Source organism: Pipistrellus kuhlii, unplaced genomic scaffold (genome assembly GCF_014108245.1).
Source record: "Pipistrellus kuhlii isolate mPipKuh1 unplaced genomic scaffold, mPipKuh1.p scaffold_m20_p_15, whole genome shotgun sequence".
NCBI lineage: Eukaryota > Metazoa > Chordata > Mammalia > Chiroptera > Vespertilionidae > Pipistrellus > Pipistrellus kuhlii.
In genome coordinates, this window is record NW_023425460.1 from 29,069,734 (window position 1) to 29,088,873 (window position 19,140).

Genomic DNA, 19,140 nt, shown 5'->3' on the forward strand with positions numbered 1-19,140 from the left:
GAAAAGAGAAACATTGATCTGTTGCCTCCCTTACATGCCCCAACCAGGGATCGAACCCACAACCTATGTATGTTCCCTGACCTAGAACTGAACCTTTTGGTATATCGAACAATTTCTCAACCGAGTCATCCAGCCAGGTGCACAAACACTCCCTTGATGGTCATGGCCAATAGTATATTTTATGTCAGAAAAAAAAAACAACAACAACCAAGATCTCAGAAGCTATTAATTTCAATAGTCCTTGTTCGCTGGACTGAGGAATGAGATAGGGAAAGAACCTTTAATTATTAAAAAAAGAACTCAATAAAACTGTACTAAATGATCTTTAATAGTGTGGCTTTTATACACCTGTGTGGGACAGAGAATAATTTCCTGGAAAACCACAAGATTTCTGACATTTTTTAAATAAATAGGCCCAATACTAATTTTATTGTATGTATAAATATCAAATGAAGAACCTGTGTTTTGAAGGGAGATTGATGTGGCAGGAACTAAAAATTAATGGCATACTTTAGGCTCTATATTCTCTGCACAAACAGATTTCCAAAGCCCAGTGGCAATAATAGGTGTATAAGAAAATAACTATTTGTACTTGAGGCTCTTCCTTCCCTTTCTACCCCTTAGCAGAGAACATGCCAAGGACCCTCTTCTCTCTTCATGGCCAGAACTAAGACCTACAAAGACGGCAGAGCAATAAATGGGGTTCCTGGCACCCCAAGCTTCTGGTTCCAACCACTAAGAGATGTTCCTTAGCAGCATCACTCTTTTGAAAGCACACTGAAGTATTAATGCCCACATTTTGGGGGGGAAATACATGCCTGGGAAATCATGGAAGAAACTTCCGGAGGACAAGAGTCAGTCACTGACTGAATGTCTACATCTGAGCACTGCCTGAGGGAGCGGGCTTGGCTATTTGGAGATGGAAAGTGTGGTCACCTGGAATTCGCAGGCCCAGACTCTGAACTGCCTCTTCCTCTAAACACCCGAAGACTCTCAGATCCAGGCATCTGGGGAACCTTGGATTTGACTTCTAGATCAGGAAAGCTGGGACTAATCCCCCTCTAAAGGCCTTTTCAGATTGTTGTCTGTGACCAGCCCTGGCGTTCACACACTCTCCTGCGTTTGACTGCAACACCAGCCTCCTGTTCACTGTTTCTCGGTCTTCATACTTTGTTATTGACATAGTTGGGTGTCTGCTCACAGGTTTTAATACGAGATGAAGGAACAGTGCTGGCCTGTTCAGCAGAAAAGTTGGAGAATTGTTTAAAAATCGGGATACATCTTCTTACTTGACTACTGTAAGTACTAAACCATAACCATGTGTAGAAATTAGTCTGAATTAGCAGGTAAGTAAGGCCTAATATAAATGCATTTCAGTAAAATCACGTGTAATGTACATTCCTAACCAATCTTTCAGGCTTCCAACACGTCAAATTAGAGGTAAGTATCCCAACTAAGTAAGTCTTCATCCTTTTGGCAAAGGAGGATATGGGTCAATATACTTGGCAATGGTGGTGAAAGCCCTCAGTTTTTCCCTCCACCGTGCCTCAATAGTATCTTCTTTAAGGAAAGCCCAAACCAGCAGGGCCGCAACAATATCAGTAATGAGAGCGGGTCTCAAGGTCAGCAGTCACGCCATGAAACGCCACATGAAGACATCATTATCGAAGGCCCGGAGTCGGCAGCTTTCAGGAGGTGGACTCAACGACCTCTGCGTGGAACAGGTGGAGGAGGCGGGAAGATCTCCCTGGCTGGAGGCCTGGAACGAAAGATAAAGCAAAAGCATGACCTTGCAGATCGTGATGTGAACAGGATTTCCTACGCCAAACACTGCAGGTGGGAAAGAATTGGTCTCCCCAGGTTGAAAATGTCCCGGGACTGTTTTAGTGATTGCCAGAGGGGAAGGGGGCTGGGGAGAGGAAGAAAAGGGAAAGAGGGCATAAATGGTGATGAAAGGAGACTTGACCTTGGGTGGTGAACACACTCGATACATTATACAGATGATGTATAATGTGCCCCAGAAACCTGTATAGTTTCATTGACCAGTGTCACCCCAATAAGTTCAATTTAAAGAAAAAAGAAAATGCACCATGATATTTCTTGGAATCAATCTTATAAGGTACTATGCTATGTGTATAATTATAGTAGGTATTTTTTTTTTATTTGAGATGGAAAAGTCTTTAACCTTTGTAATTACTGCATAATATTTTTTTTAAAAGAAAGATAAAGCAACTATTTAAAAATGAATTTGATTAAGTAGTTCTTATGTATCCATGATTTGCTGCAAATCTGGTCTGTTAAACAGAGGACATGTTCCTTAATTAGTGAAACCGGCCACACATAGGGACCTCCGAGTGACATGCATGCTAGCTGTGGCTCACCATCCTCACTGCACATTAGAATCACCAGTCAAGCTTTAAACAATACCAGTCCCCAGGCTCTATCCCAGACCCATACCATCATCATCTCTAGAGGACTGGGCTCAAGCATCAGAACATTTTAATAGTATCTCTACCCAACCAGTGGTATCAACCAAGCTTTTGTTTTCTGATGCTTTAACACCTGGGGCCTTGCTGATCTGGGCCTGAAGAGGCTGCCCCTCGGAGGGTAAACTAATTCCTAGAGATAGCAAACAATGTACCTGGCAGCACACCTTTCATATGCTCCCAGGAAGCACACTCAGAACTGGAGGGGAGACTGTCCACCTGCCCTAACCACCCAGGGCTAGGTGCCTGACACTAGAGGCAGCCCTGTTGCTCCAGGACTGCTGAAATTGCTCAGTCTAGTTCATTCTAAATCTGCTAACCACCTCACTGTTCCTTCCTGTGGAAACCACAGCAAAAGCTCTTCTCACCTCCCATTCTCCTGACTACCGTGTTTCCCCGAAAATAAGACCTATGGTACTTACAGGTTTCCTTCTGAGTAAAATATAAGGCATCCTCTAAAAATAAGGCCCCCCTAGGCTAAACATGAGAGATTTGGTCCACTGATTCTGAAAGAAATGGAGTCACAAGAAATTCACCAGGAAATTTAAGAATTGGATTGTTATGATGATCTTCCAGAAAATAATGACATCATTGTCATTGAATAAATGAGTAAATTCTTGATACTGTAGGATTCACAGTTTGTCTGGTTTGTGTTGACAACTACCATACTACTGTACCATATACAGGTAATAAATTTCCTTTATTTTCATTTAACAATAAATGTGTACTGTATTCTTCTTCATGGAAAAATAAGACACCCCCTGAAAATAAGACCTAGCGCATCTTTGGGAGCAAAAATTAATATAAGACACTGTCTTATTTTTGGGGGAAAAGGGTAAACCCAGTGCCTCCCACCTCCACCCCCTTGGGATCTGTGAGTATAGCAAACTGTCTTTTCAACAGCAGTCATCCCTGATCTGTTGACTTGCCATACCTGAATAATGACAAAACCTTTATTGTAAAACACCAGGAATTCAAATATGCAGCCAGGCAGCAGACACACTATAGCTGGAAGGACCCTTGAGAGAAGAAGTGAGAATTTCCGGTCTGCTTCTCACAACTCCTTCCTCATGGGATCACTAGGTGTGTTATCCAAACGCCACATTTGCTTTCCTAAAGCACCGCCCCCCTCCTCCCTGTTATTCTGGATGCTTTCTGAATAGTCCTAAATGACACTACAGATAGACTTGGGTAGGTCATTTTACAAACAGGGGCAACGATTGCAGGTGGCATTTCCACATGTGTGCTCTAGACCCAATATCAATTCTCTTGGAAGCAAGTCAGTAAGTCAAGAAAGAAAGCTTTGTCAGGCGCTGCTATTGAACTGTGCTACCCTAGAGTTGTGTACTTGAGGATTAAATGAATCAATGAGTAAATATTTACTAAATGTCTTTTGAAGGCACGTTTTGTATAGGTCAAGGAAATGGCAAGAATGGGAAAAGAAAGGCTCTCTCAGGAATGACAGAGAGAGGCAGAAGTAGGAAAAAATAACCACAGATATCCTCAGGAGGTCCCGCTGTGGCCCCTGGGAGTAGCTGGTTTTATATGGTTGTCTCTTTACCCAGAGAAAACAAATGGGCAGATCCCCTTCCATCTCCCCAGGCTACCCTATAAACTGTGGGCTTATAGGAGAAAGCCAGAGGACAGTCAGATGATACCACTTCTTCCTTCTTTCCTTCCTTCCTTCCTTCCTTCCTTCCTTCCTTCCTTCCTTCCTTCCTTCCTTTCTATAATAGATAAATATCTATTATTCATTTACTCTTGGATATGGGATGAAATAACAGCAAGTAAAATGGGCATAGATTCCATTCTCACAGTGCTGAGAATGTCATAGGTGAGAATGACAATAGGAAAGTCAGTATTCTACTGAGTGTGATGACCAGGGAAATCATATAGCAGAGACACTTATGCACATGTCTGAAGGACAAGGTCAAGTTCTCTGAACCTACCAAACACAGGTAATGACACCTCCATTGGAAAATTTTTAAATCAAAAACAGTTTCTATTCTCTCAAGGTTCACCATCGACTTGAGGAGACGGGTATGTAAACATGGGCCACCATGTGGAATGAAGTCTCATAGAGGTGTTTGGGAAATCGCAAGAAAGTTCACCCAAGAGCATCAGGGAAGGCTTCAGAGAGGAAGTACTTGGACTGAATCTTAAAACGTGTGTCAGAATTTTCTAAGCAGGAACTGAAGACAGCATTTCAGGGAAAAGGAGCAGATTGAACAAAGACATGGTACAAACTGGCACAGCTCCCTGGGAATTTTTAAGGGATGGGGCCTTGGTGAATACAGCAGGGAGGGTGGGACTTAAGGCTAGAGAGAGACTGGAGCTTGCTAACAAATACAGAATTAAATGTGAAAGCCTATATGACATCATCAGCTATTTCTGTTCTAGAAAGTGCACTCTGGTTGCAGTGTGGAGGAGGGACCAGCTGGAGGCAGAGGGGGTAACTACGGGCCTCTGTGGATGCACTTAGGTCCTGGCAGACGGAGAGGAGGGGTGCCTCTGAGAGCTGAAAGGGCAGCGGAACAGACAGGGCCTGGAGACACGCTGGATGTGGGAGCTGTGAGGGAGGCAGGAATGGTTAATCTAAGGGGAGGCACATGAATGTTAATTCATTCAGCCAAGTTCTCAAGTGACAGCCAGAGGAGACCTGTCTCCAGGTAGCATGCTACTAGAGCCATGCTCCTCGTCACCATACCATGCTGCCTCTCCTCTTGTCATTCCCGATTCCATCTTGCCTCCTGGTTCCCAAAAGGCACCGTCTCCACAATACGGCCAAGGGAATTAGTTAGTAGGGAGCTAAATGCTAACAAAATAAATACAAGTTAGTAAAAAAGTGGATGTGTGCCAATGTATTTCATTGATGAAATATTTCATTTGCTCTTAAAAGTGTGTGTGTGTCTGAATAAAGCATGGCCTAAATTAATGAAGCGTCCACACGGAAATAGGACAAAAGCAGGCAGTCATTCTTGGGTCATCTTAGATGTCCCAAGCTCCTCCACTCCCCTGGGATTTACCTTCCACCACGAAGAGCATCAGGGTTCCCTCCTGGGCCCTCTTTCTCCGATGCCCTACTCTGCAACCGGGATGGGTCAACAAACAAACCATCTCTAAATTCCATTCTGATGAGCCACTTAAATTAACAACTTAAACAAGATTCAGAAAGTGAGGGGAAAGCTTTCCTATCCGCTTGCATGTTACCTCTGTGAGGCAGCTCGGGGCGGCACCCTGGGGGGCCTGTCCAGGGGCAGGGCGGGTGCTCCGTCCACTTGTAGGGGGCCTGGACTCCGACTTCTGGTCACCTCAGGGACTTCGTTATCCTACAGCAAAAACAAAACAAAACAACAACAACAAAACAGAAGACTGATTGGTGAAAATTACATCATGCAACCAGCATGTGGTAAGTTCCCAGCATATTTTCAAGATCAGGGAAGGCAGACGGACATATACCACTATCCCCAAAGCCCTGATGCCTCCTCAGGCTTGGGCTGACGGTTATTCACAAACGTATCATCAACCCAGCAAAAGCAGGGCAGCTTCCCATTGACTCGTGGAGCCGCTCAGCAGACAATCAGGCCCATATGATCATTAATGGTCCTTGCTATTCCAACCACAGTCTCTGGGCCATCCAGGTCAGCATCACCTGGACGCTTGTGAGAAATGTCAGGATCTAAGGTTGCTCCTCGGACTTGCTCAATCAGAACTTGCATTTTAACTGGATCTTAGGCAACTCTTCTGCATATTAAAGTTTGAGAAGTACTGCTCTATATAAGCAGATAGAGCTGGAGAATTTTTATTTTTAAACAAAAGTCCCTTTGGGGGACAACAGAACCGTCACAGGGTAAAACACATAGCTGTGCACTGAAGGGATGGCCCCACTCCTAGGACCCTTTCTTGAGGAGTCTCCTGGGTGATCCTTTCCCATGTGACCACTACCACTTGTCCCAGCCCCTGGTCCCTGAGTCAGAACCATGAGCTACTCCCTGCTGGGAGGTCTTATGACCTCAAGGGACTATTTGTCACTCTAGCTGTGGAGGCAGAAAAGACCTGGGAGCTTTGAGAAAAGAGAGCAGATATCCACAGAGAAGTAGAGACGATAGAGCTTGTGGCCCTGAGAAATAGACCAGTGACATTGGCTCTAGCATCTCGCCACTTCTGATCTAGGCCCCAAACTGCAATCACTGTGCCTGATCCCTGGGAGACTCATCCAGCTCCTTCTCATAGATGCCCCTTTGGCTTAACCAGCCTGAGTGGATTTCTTCCCTCCCTCCCTCACTCCTTCTCTCCCTTCTTTCCTTTCCACCTTCTTTCCTCTTTTTATTGAGATGAAATTCTAAGCGTAAATGAAGCCATTATAAAGCCAGCAGCTCATAGTGACATTTAGTATATTATATTATTGTGCAACCACTAACTACCTCTATCTAGTCCCAAATCATTTTCATCACCCCTAAAGGAAACACTATGCCCTTTGAGCCAGTTCTGCTCATTTCTCCCTCCCCCCAGCTCCTGGCAACCACCAATTTGCATTCTGTCTCCATGGACCTACCCATTCAAGACAGTTCATAGAAATGGAATCCCACAATATGTGATCTCTGTGTCTGGCTTCTTTCACCTGGATTTCTATTTCTTGCAATGAAATGACCCCTAGGACTAGACAGATGGGGGTCTCGGCTCTCACTCACCTCATTGTCCCCCTCCATCCCGCTGCTCACACTGAGGAGGCTCCGAGTGCTGGATCGGTTACTCATGCTGCCTGAGGGTAAAAACAAAATCAGAAGGACCTTACATTCTCTCAGGCTGAAATACACAACTCTAGCACATATTTATTTTTACCGATAGCAACAATACATAAGCTGCGAATATACGGGTTTTCAAATGTTGCCATCTTAAACCATTTTACTAGAGGTCAGTTTTTCTTTCAGTATAAAACAAAATGGTTCACCTTTTTATTACATATTTTGCTTTACAACTACCATTTACAGAGGGCTTCTCATACATTATCTTACCTACTAATAGACAAACATGTAAATTGACTGTACCTCTGCTACACCACCAGCCAATCAGAAGTGATATACAAATTAACACAACAAAGATGGCAGTTGATTTGCATACACAGCCCCTGAGTGATGGGGGTAGGTGGGGCGTTCTGCTCCACCCCTGGTCTCTCAGGGCCTCTGGGTAACGTGGGAAGGCGGGGTTGGAGCAGAAAGAGGTGGCTCTAGGAGTGAAAAGAGGTGGCTCTGGGGTCTGAACGGAAAGGGGCTGGGCCAGAGTGGAAAGACCATTCTAGCACGAATCTTTGTGCATCGGGCTTCTAGTCCTATATAGTAAAAGGCTAATATGCAGATCAACTGAACTGCAGAACAACCAGTCACTATGATGCACACTGATCACCAGGGGGCAGACCCTCAACGCAGAAGCTGCCCCCTGGTTTTCAGTGCACTCCCACAGGGGGAGCGTCGCTTAGCCAGAAACTGGGCTCATGGCTGACGAGTGCAGGTACAGTGGTGGGAGCCTTTCCCACCTGTGCAGCAGCATTAAGGATGTCAGTTAGACATCCCCCAAAGGCCCCTGCACAGTGAGAGTCTCCCTTCCTCCCCCCAAACCCCCAGGCTGTGGGAACACCCAAGTGCACAAATTTCATGCACTAGGCCTCTAGCGTGCTATAAAAACATTACTTAACTCCTATGAAAATGCTATGTGGTACTAGTGCTCTGATTTGACAGGGAAGCAGAGATGCTCTATTTTTCACTTATTCGGGCTACTTCTGAAAGCTGCAAACAAGTTTTGTTGTTGAAGTTTTCTATTTAGAAATTATGTCAAACATGTGCATGTATCACAATTGTACAATCCAAGGGGAATGTGGGCAAGCAAGTCATCAGCCTGCAGAGGGTGAGGGCTTCAGCCTCCTTCACAAATGAATGTCCGTTACAAGCCCCTGTGTTTGGGGTGGTGTGTTACATAGCAATAGGTGACTGGAACTGTCTAACAGGGACTGGATGCAGTCTATAGCCCAGGGTAGGGTAAAATCCATCAGTGTCACTTACTAACATTTTCTAGCCAGATGAGCTAGCCATCCCTAGGCCATAAACCACTGCACAAGGTAAGAAGCACCGTTTATGTTTTCCATTCTGTTTCTATGAATATGGTAGCAACCATAGTTGGGTAAAAATTGCTGTTTAATATTTTAACCTTGCTGTTTTGGGTTCTGTACTCATTTAAAAATTATTTTGACTTTCTGAACTTATGTATGCTCTCTCAATACTCCATTGATGATGGTTTGAATATCCCATTGATTGTGATCTCACTGGTCACCGAAGCACATTCCTGGGACCCAAGACAGTTCCATTACCCTAAATTGCCTTAGTAGCTACTGACAGTGCATTCCCGTTGACTCAGTGATCCCAGAATCTGGACAGCACAATTATTCTAAATTGTCCAGGTGGTCAGTCCCAGATAATGTGTTTCTGTTGATTCAGTGATTCGTAGATCACTAAGTTGCTCAAATTCTGCTTCTGTAAAAATGCTTTTTCAAGAAACAGGTTCCTCATCCCAGACCCAAAGATGTAATCGATACTTTTGTGATATCCTGCCAATATAAGCCAGAAGTGGCGAGCTGTTCGGGGCTGTGAGATTTGGAGCTTTAGCCCCTTGTATGCCCCCAAACTTTAATAAATGACTCCATAATTCGACTTTTTTTGAGGTGTCTTTTGTAAGATGGGGGTTACACTACAACACCTAACCCCAAACTAACTCAGAGTAAGGCACATGCATAAAGCCTTTAAAATTAATCTGCACCCGAACCGAGGACTTTGCCTTTGTCTTGGTAAATTTCCCCTCCCTCTCCCCTACAATGGACTGCCCTCACCCTGAGAGGGTTTGTACCACTTCTGTCCTCCAGGAAATATCTGAGAGATGGGCCATGTGCCCTTGTTTCCTCCATCACCTGGGATTCCTGAAAAAAAAATCTCTCATTTCTGAACTTGTCAGAATTCTCTAAATTGCCTTAAGGGGATTTTAGATATGCATTATCACCCCCCATAATGTAAGGGGAAGTTCTCTCTGTCCAGTCTAGACTTCCCATGTGGTCATGTGGTCTACTTTGGGTCTGTTTTGACAGGTAATAGTGGCAGGAATGTTAACCTGAGAGGAGCTGGCTTCCACTTCCATTTTGCCACTCACTGGCTGTGTGACCTTGGGCAAAACTCTTTCCTTTTCTGGATCGCAAATACTCTATCTAAAAGTAAGGAGGGAAACTCGTTCAGAGGTTCTTGACCTAAAAGTGAGCAAAAGTGCGTGTCTGTGTGCGCCCTCGAGCGCATATACATTTTTCAGGAAGTGCATTGAGAGCAGGTATCAGATCCACCAAGGCGTTTGTGATGCAGAAAAGATCAAGAACCCTTGGGTTCAATGATCTTCCTGTGCCTGATGAAATAATCGCTGTTGCCATCATTCCCAACAGAAACTAAGGCACGGAGAAGTGAGGCAGCATGCCCCCATCATACCTCTGTTGCTTTACATTCTGTTCCAACATCCAATGCCAATGCCTGACATTTTAGGAGATGGGAGTCCTGAAATTCAGCTTAGCCCTGGCTCTTTCCTGGCATTCCTAGCTGTGCTGATAACACTAAAGGAAACTCCTCTACTCGGGTGGTGAAGTCGGCTAGCACCGCCCTGGATGTGGAAACAAAGTCCCCAGCTCCTGCCTGCACATGTCACCTATTGTCTGCTGCAATCAGGCACCGATTCAAGCCTTCCAGCCAAAAGGAAGACATCTCCTAATTAAATCCTCACCCATTTAGTTGGAATTCTCAAATTTGAGTCCATTGTTTTCTAATGGTTTTGACTTTGTGCCCTTTCCCTCTCCTTAACACGGTTAAGGACACAAAAAGAATAATGGTTAAAGTCTTGGCCCTGGACCAGCTTACCTGAGTTCAAATCCCAGCTCTACCACTTACCAGCTATGTAACGGAGAGCAAGGCAGTCATGATGATAATTAAATGAAAGAAGCTAGTGAAGAGACTTAGCATGTAGTAAATGCTCAACGTTAACTAGTATTATACTAGATTTTTCTATTTATAAAAGGACTAGGGTAGCCATTATCATGCAACCTGGCTCTAGGGAGTATTTGTGTAATGGATCTTTGGTCCCTGAAGAAAAGGTGAAACTCACAGGTTAAATGCCCCCATTTCTTACACCTCCCAAACCCAAAGCAGGCTCCTACTGAGATGTGCGGGGCTCATCACAGAGCTTGTGGCAGAGGCCAAAGGCGCCAGCCAGCTGGAGTCAGCTGTGAAAGCACCTTCTCCCCCTCCCCCTCCCCACCAGGCTCAGCCTGCTCACTCGCTGTGCTGGAGGTGCTATCTGTCTTCCAGTCTCCTCGTCTTAGCTCCGTCCTTGGGGGGAACACGCTTTTCCTGGGGCCACTCTCATAGACTCCAATCTCCACTTTGCCGGGCAGCAGCTGTGAGTGCCTAATTGGGACGGTGATCTCCAAGGCTGGAATGAGAGGAAAACAGGATAAGCTTCAAGCGCTAGACTGTCATTTACCAAACTGCTTGGCTGTTCCCTCTCCATCTGCCTCCCTCACCTGAACCTGGACGGTGTCTGGAGGAGAGCGAGCGGAGAGGAGAGAGAAAAGAGGAGAGGAAGAGGAGGGAGAACGGATGGGCTTCTGCCCAATTCATCACTGAAACTCCAACAGAATCCTGTGTGGCTATTGTTGGGGAGCAAAAGAGAGAGATGAGGGATGTGAGAAAGAGCAGGGAAGTGCTTCCTTCCCGGGTAGTGGAAAGAATATTTGATTAGGGAAAGGTTTGGGGCTCCGGCTATGGAACGGGAGTCATTCAGTTGACCTCTCTGAATTAGTTCCCTTTTTGAAGAGGGGGTGTGCACATCATTGGTTCTAATAATAGGTTATCCTGTGCATTAGGTAGAATTCTTTATCATTATTATTATTATTATTATTATTATTATTACTATTTTAACTTCAAAGAGGGAGAGAGAGGGAGAGAGAGAAACATCAATGATGAGAGAGAATCATTGATTTTCTGCTCCCCTCCTCCCCCCCTCCATTCCCCACACTGGGGATCTAGCCTGCATTCTGGATATGTGCCCCGATTAGGAACCAAACCATGACCTCCTGATTCATAGGTTGATGCCCAACAGCTGAGATGCCGGCCGGTCAATGTTAGGTAGAATTCTAAGAGCAGCCATCTTTTTAGCTCCTTGAAACCTCTCAGCATCATGAAATAAACACTACTGTCACCATTCCCAGCAGAAACTGAAGCACAGGCAAGTGAGGCAGCATGCTCCCAATACACAGCTGGTATTATAAGTGGGACTGCTGACCTGATCTTTTTATTGGCTTCGCCCTGCCTAGTGGTTGATCTTTATTTCTCCCTAGATTTCCACCCCTGGGTATATGCCCAGAAAACAATTCGTGCTGTCTGAGCAGAATAAAACACCTATAGGTGGCACACTAGCTTCCTCCTTAGGGAAGTGTAACCGCCAGGTGAGCTCCGCTAGCTGCATGAGCCAGGACCTCTGGGGAGAGGTGCAAGTTCCGGTGTACGTGGCACCTTATCTTCCAGGTACCACTTCCTCCTCCGCCCCACTCTTCTGTGGGATAGGCATAGCAGGAAGTTCATTCAGGGAGTCCAAGGGTAGAGGTGGCTCTGTTTGCCAAAGCCAGAAGTCTGCCAGTAAGCGCACATGGATAAGCTAGAGCAGCATGAAAGAGCTGGTGTGAAGACAGGATAGACCAAGTGGATGACAAACATTCTGCACCGAGAATATTGAAAAGGTGCATTGTTGGCCCTGGCTGGTAGCTCAGTTGCTTGGAGTGTCTTCCTGTACACCAAAAGGTTGCAGGCTCAGTTCCTGGTCAGGGCATATATCTAAGTTGCAGGTTCGATCCCCAGTGGGAGCAATTGATCAATGTTTCTATCTTTCTTTCTATCATCTATCTATCTATCTATCTATCTATCTATCTATCTATCTATCTCCCTTCCACACTTTCTAAAAATCAATAAAATCATATCCTCAGGTGAGGACTGAAAAAAAAGGTGCATTGTTAGGTTGTGAAGTCACAAGCTCTCCTCATTCTAGAGACTCTAGTTCCATGTGCCATGTCTGGTCTTAATATTAAACCCGCTTTCCAGGTCTCTGTGTAGCACACATCTTTTTCACCTCCTCGGCTCTCTTGGTTACATCTGAATGGTGGAAGCACCCACCCACACTTGGAACCACATGGGCAGAGACTAGCAGGGTGTACCCGCCTATGAGTGTGAGCCTATGGGTTTTTAAAGTCCAAATAACTGTCTCACTTTTTTGCCTCTCTCAGCTTTGACCTAGCATGTTTTGTTGTTATTGTTTATATTATTTTTTTTCTTGATCTCAGAGAAGAAGGGAAAGGGAAAGAATCATTGATCAGCTGCCTCTTGCACTCCCCCTATTGGATGGAGCCGGCAACCCGGGCATGTACCCCGACCAGGAATTGAACTGGACCTCCTGGTTCACAGGTGGACACTCAACCAATGAGCCACACTGGTTGGGCCCTGGCATGGTTTTTTTAAACAACAATCTTTTAAAGAGAGGCTCCTGTTTGCTTCACCCCCTTCAATGAAGCAATATTCCACTCTCAACCAATTCTAGGAGGAAGAAAAGTAGAATAGGTTGGGGGAGGGAGGAAGAAGGGAGCCAAACCTTAAAAAAAATCAAGTAGAGCCAGTCTAAATGTCTACAAAATCCTGACAGTCTTTGAACAAAGGAACAATGCCAGGAATGCTAGTTATCATTGCTAGATTGCCTAGGACTTTCCCCAAAGTGCGTTCACATGTGTTATTAAACCTCCCGTGAACGTCACCACTTCTCCAGTAAGGAAGTCAGTCAGGTGTGACCATGGGTGAGGACACTGAAGCACAAGGGGGGATCAAGGAATTGTCCTGGGTTATAAAATGCTCCAGTGACCACGTGGGGATCAGAACTCAGTCTCCTGGGACCCAGCCTGCGGCTCTTGGTCCTGCCCCGGACCGGCCACAGTCACACCCAGAACACAAATATTGATTGTCTTCTCTGTGGGGCCGGGTGTTCAACAAATCTGGAGCCACGCCAGCCCTCTTCTGCTCTCCTACACCATCAATGTAAGAGCAACATAGCTCCATATGGCTGAAGAAAGGCTGGCAAGTTATTTTGAACAAATTCTTACTTTTTAATTATTCATGCTGTGCCAACCCAAATTAAAGAAAAAGGATCATTGTTTTTATTTTCTAAGGCAAATGAAGTTTCTAAATGAAGAACTCCATTTGTCTTTGGTCTAAAGTGGGCTCCATTTCTGGAAAATGTCCTTTAATCAGAAATGCCGTCCGTCAACCCTCATTTTCCTATAGATCAATGTTATTCTGTGCCAATGGTTTTCAAATGGTTTTTCGGTTTTTGGAAAGCAGAATTCTGTCCTCTAGGGAAAATGGAAGCTCAGTGTAGAAAACACATTTCTTAAAGGAGCGGTGATGGTGGAAGCAGAGTATGTGGCCTCAAACTCTGTCCCAATCCTAATCTCCTCCCCCATCGCCCACTCCACCCCCAACCCCAATCTCCCATCCCCACAAGTGTGCACACAGTGTGAAAATCCCTAGAATAGGCAATTACCAGTTGGTATGTTACTAAATATATATGTAATTGAGTTTTATGGAGATAACTAATAGATCATATTTACTCAACCACAGATAATGCCTTCTCTTTGGCAGGTGCTCTGAAGCCTTTGGGCCACACCATCCAGTGCAGGGTCCGACTCCCACCTGCCAAGGCTTCCTCTGGTAGCCAGATTGCAGGGCCCTCATCCCCACCCCAGCAGGCCTCCACCAAAGACATGGGAGCCGGTGTCTGAATGCCCTGGCTCTCTTGCCCCTCGTGCATCGCCGAATTGCAGCTTTCTCGATGCTGTCTACATTCAAAAGCTTGAATGCTCCATTTAACCAAGGCTTCCATTGTGGAGTTCATGCATTCTAGTTTTAAAAAGGACCTCTGCCCTAGCCGGTTTGGCTCAGTGGATAGAGCGTCAGCCGTCGGACTGCAGGGTCCTGGGTTTGATTCCTGTCAAGGGCACACACCTCAGTTGCAGGCTTCATCCCAACCCTGGTTGGGGCATGTGCAGGAGGCAACCAATGGATTCGTCACATTGATGTTTCTCTCTCTCTCTCTCTCTCTCTCTCTCTCTTCCACTTTCTCTAAAAAAATCAATGGAAAAATAACCTTAGGTGAGGATTACCAAAAAAATAAAAAGAAAAAGCACCTCAGTCCCTTTACTACCCAGAACCCTCTGTCCAATCCAAGGATGACTAGCAGATCTTGAACCAGATTTTCTGCCTTTTCTCCTTTCTCCTTCTCTCACCAGCAGGACAGACACGTGTGGACTTAACTAGTGGCAGCATATTTTTAAAATCATCAGGATGACCTCTCTGACCTTCTACCATGGGTAAAACCTGTTTATACCCTTCTTCTCCCAAATATTAAAAATCATTCATACTCACTAGGCTGCTGATGGCAGCTGGAAAAGATTTATCTCTTTATGTAATGAGGCTCCATTCAAGATCTGGGAGCCCCTGGGAGCCTTTTTTTTTTTTTTTTTTTTTTTTTTTTTTTTTTTTTTTCCAGCTCCTCTTGGTGTAAGGCTGGCTAGAGCAAACCACAGAGAAACCACCTGCCACCGGTTCTCAGGGGGAATATGCAGTGTGAGCAAATGCCCGCTCCTTACAGGGTGTTGGTGCCACATGGAGGACGAGTCAAGGGGAAGGTAGGGGCCTGGTCCTCAGTGTGCACTGGGATTCACGGCCATGACACCCGGCAGGAGCCCTGCTCGGCGTGGGCCCTGGGCTTCTGACGCAGTGTGTGGTGTGGACACCAGTGACACAATTCCCTGCTTGAACTAAAACAGGTACCATGCAAGCGGGATTTTCTCCTTTCTCTGCACAAAACCCGTATCTTCCTGGATGCCCAGGGGAGAGTTGGTGCCTGGGGAGAAACCGCCCTCTTGGAGTGGGAGGGTAGAGGGAGGCAGAGCTCAAGCCATCCATTCATTCACTTGCTGACTGGCATGTCTTATGTCCCAGGTACTAGGCATAGAGAACTAACAAGGCGAAGCCATTGTCCAAAAGACATCACAGTCTGGCGGGGGACCCGGATATGTAAACAGGGTGACGGGTGCTGGGCAAGCAGCAAACTCCCTCACCCCCAGAGCCACATACCTGTCTGCTTTCCTGTTTTTTGCTTCTCTCTCTGTCTTCGGGTGATGCTATCTCTTAGCCGTTTAAGATTTTCCTGGGGAAAAATTAGTTTGTTTTTAAAGTATGCATCAGAGTTATAACCTCCAGGCATTAGAGTTTCTTTCTGACTTTATGCTATTTGTAAGATATATCGCATTGCAATAATATCTCCAACATGCAAATGAGGCTGAGTGCATTTGCAATCTTCCCCTAGAGAATTCTAAGTACACTTAGAAGCTGTTCCTGAAGAGAAGAGAGACACCTTGTCCACCATAAAGTGTCTCCCATCCTCCCCCTTCTCCCTCCCCCCGCCTCCCCGTTTCCCAGCTCCTTCCCAGCCTTATAGCCCACTACCATCTTCCTTGAATACCCCTTAGCCAACCCGATCTTCTACCTGCTCACAAACACTCCACGCACATCACATTCCTGCCTCAGAAATTGTGTTCTGATTCCCCTGACCTTGAAGGACATCGATTGCTTTCCATCATTCTGTTGCAGGCCTGGGTCAAGGCTCCCCTTCTCCCTAAAGCCTTCCTTACTCTGCTCTGGTCCTTTGTGACTGACTGCCCATGCCATCTGGCACTGGGCTATGCTGAGTGTGTGTGTGTGTGTGTGTGTGTGTGTGTGTGTGTGTGTGTGTGTGTGTTTCTTCAGAGACACTGTGAACTCTTAAAGAGTGAGATCAGATCCTGCATCTTTCTGTAATTCTGCAATCAGGTCTATTATAGTCATTCAATAAATGTTGAATGGACATGTGAAGGTGGAAATTTGTTGTTCCTTTAGTCAATAAACAACAGACACTGGAAGTGAAGAGTCTGCACATTCGAGGGAAAATGCCCCCCAGACTAACAACCGGACATGCAGAAGGTTCACATGGGAGAGGCCACACTGCAAGGTGGGTTGGGCTGTGACGGTGGCTGAGAGACTAAGCTTGGACCACAGAGCAGAAGGGAAGCGCTGGAAGTTGTGTGTGTGTGTGTGTGTGTGTGTGTGTGTGTGTGTGTGTTTTAACGTGGGCAGTTTTATATCTATGACTTTTTTATCGTATTTCTTGGGAGCTTTCCAAGTTCTCTTTGAGTTCTAAAGTGTGATAGTTCTGTAAGAGTCTTGCCACTAGAGTAGAAACAGAGACTCTGAAAAGAAAAGGCTGGAAAGCAACAGCAAAAGGCCCCAGGCGGAGGGAAGCCACAGCCGCAGATTTGGGGTTTACAGTTGAGTCTTTGTTCCTGATCTCTAGCCTGGCAACAACCAGAAAAGTCATCCAGCTCTCCGCCAGGGAGCCGTGGTGGTTACAGGTGACAGAGCCACACACGTACTGACTCACAACAACACTCAAACAGCCCCACATCAGGGGCTCAGTGGCAGACGCACAAAAGACAGCTGTGGGCCCAGCCCTCCACTCCTGTCTAGGAGACACAGACACGAAACCAGTTCCTTCCAGAGCCAGCTACCTGCTGGAAGCGAAAGGATTCTGACCGCTTCTTCTGGTTGAGCTGCCACTCTTTGAAGTGGAGCACAGCTTCGTCCACATTGACGATGCCCAGCTTCACCTGCTCCTGGAGGGTGATGAGCTGCCGCTGGCCTGGCGTCTTCATCCCAGCAAAAGGATCATAGATACTGGACGGGGGCCTGTCTCGCCACGGTCTGACGGGAGGAGGAGGCTCTGGAAAGGAAGGCAAAGCTCAGCTTGACAGCTCCCCCGCTGGGGCGTCAGGGATGAGTGGGTTAACAAGGCTGGCCCTGGGCTCAAGAGGACGCTTCTCAAAAGCACAATTGCATGTGAAACCAGGAAGGGGCACAGATGATGTGGAATCGGAGAGAAGGAAGCAGCGAATAACGTCGAAGCTTATCACACGGAAGTAGAAAAGACCACCATGTTTTAGGGAGGTCTGAAATCTGAATGATGAGTAAACGAAACTCCTCAAACCTGAATTACTGAGGGGCCTTTCTCTCAGCCCAGGCACCAGGGACATTCTGGGTGAATTCTTTGTCACTGGGAGATTGCAGGCTTCCCTTTTGTCTGCTGTTACAGACACTTTCTAGAGTGTTGCTATCCCTAGTGTGACAAATTTATACAATATTTGTGGGCACCCCAATCTCTTCTCCCTCTCCTTTCCCATCAGTATAGGATTCTCAGGCAGCTCCACCAGGTATCTCCTGGATCTCCCTATTTATCAACGCCAACTAAGGATTTGCAGTAACACCTGGAAATCACTGAAACATTAACACTTCTCCCCGCTGGAAGTTCAGGTCGGACAAAAGGTTGCTGAGGACAACGGGCTTACCTTTCCTGATGCTCTCTGAGGAAACATAGAAATTCCCAGGCCGCTCTTGACTTTTTTCTGCAAAAACTGTGAGATAAACAGTATTCTAGGTAAAAGCCAAATCCGATTTCTTTCTAAAGGGCTTTAAAATGTCTTATACATTTGCAAAAATTAGCAAGACCTTGTACAAAATTAATAATCATAAGGACCTCACTCCTTGGACCATGTATGGAGTTCTGTAAATCAACACTCTCAGAGGAGCAACTAATGAGCAGAAGTTGCAGGGATTCGGAGCTGAGGACAAACCAAGCAGACAAGGTCTCAAACCCAGAAGGACAAAGCCAGGCCATTACAGAGAAGGGCGATGGAAATGATGTGCACTGGGTCCCTGAATTCCCGAAGCTAGCTGTGGAACACCTTGACGCTTACAAATAAAAGGAAGTGCCACTTAACATGTCAACGAGTGGCATAAGACAGAACGCGGATCGGTGGGACAGAAGCAATGTGCAGAGCTCCAAAGGAATTTAGATGAATCACTCATGAGTGGCAGACCCATAGAGGCTAATAGGGAAAACTAAAGTGACCGATGTCCACAGTGGCCTGTGTGGTGGTTAAGACTCCCTGGGCTCTGCACCTGAATCCCTGGACTCAACTGCTGGCTTGCCCTTATGAGCCACATGATCTTAAGCTCTATCTCTCCTGGCCTCAGTTTTGCTGTCTGTAGAATGAGAATGACAATAGTATCTTCCTTGTTGGGTTGCTGTGGGGATTGCATGAGTTGATACATGGAAAGTACTTAGACAAATGCCTCGCACATGTGAGTTCTCAATTATAGCTTTGATTCTCATTATTCACATCTAAACCTTGAAATTGATGCCAATAGGACAGTAATACCTAGGTATGTTACTTAACAAAACTTACGTCACTATAGCACTTTAGAGTTTATAAAGTAGATTCTTGTCTTGTGGAAGGAAACTTGTGTATCTCTGTCTCCACACTGTGTATAAATGCTTTCAGGGATGCCAGAACTGAATCTGATCATTGCCCCTCGTCTAGTTCTGGAATCTGCCTCACGCTCTGACACTGTCCCTTGGGGCTGGTTGGAGACCCTCAGACCAT

General features: G+C 45.9%; 1 protein-coding gene across 1 annotated transcript in view; it reads right to left on the reverse strand.

The window, feature by feature from the left end:
• Positions 1 to 307: 307 nt before the first annotated feature.
• Positions 308 to 19,140, reverse strand: part of PIK3AP1 (phosphoinositide-3-kinase adaptor protein 1) — a 90,554-nt gene continuing 71,721 nt past the window's right edge. The window contains exons 11-17 of the mRNA XM_036438715.2: positions 18,043 to 18,108; positions 17,209 to 17,420; positions 15,740 to 15,812; positions 10,839 to 10,994; positions 7,178 to 7,248; positions 5,697 to 5,815; positions 308 to 1,759 (exon numbers count right to left, since the gene is read on the reverse strand). Coding sequence (XP_036294608.1) covers positions 1,702 to 1,759; positions 5,697 to 5,815; positions 7,178 to 7,248; positions 10,839 to 10,994; positions 15,740 to 15,812; positions 17,209 to 17,420; positions 18,043 to 18,108 — 755 coding nt within the window. The 3' untranslated portion in view covers positions 308 to 1,701. The remainder of the gene's footprint in view (positions 1,760 to 5,696; positions 5,816 to 7,177; positions 7,249 to 10,838; positions 10,995 to 15,739; positions 15,813 to 17,208; positions 17,421 to 18,042; positions 18,109 to 19,140) is intronic.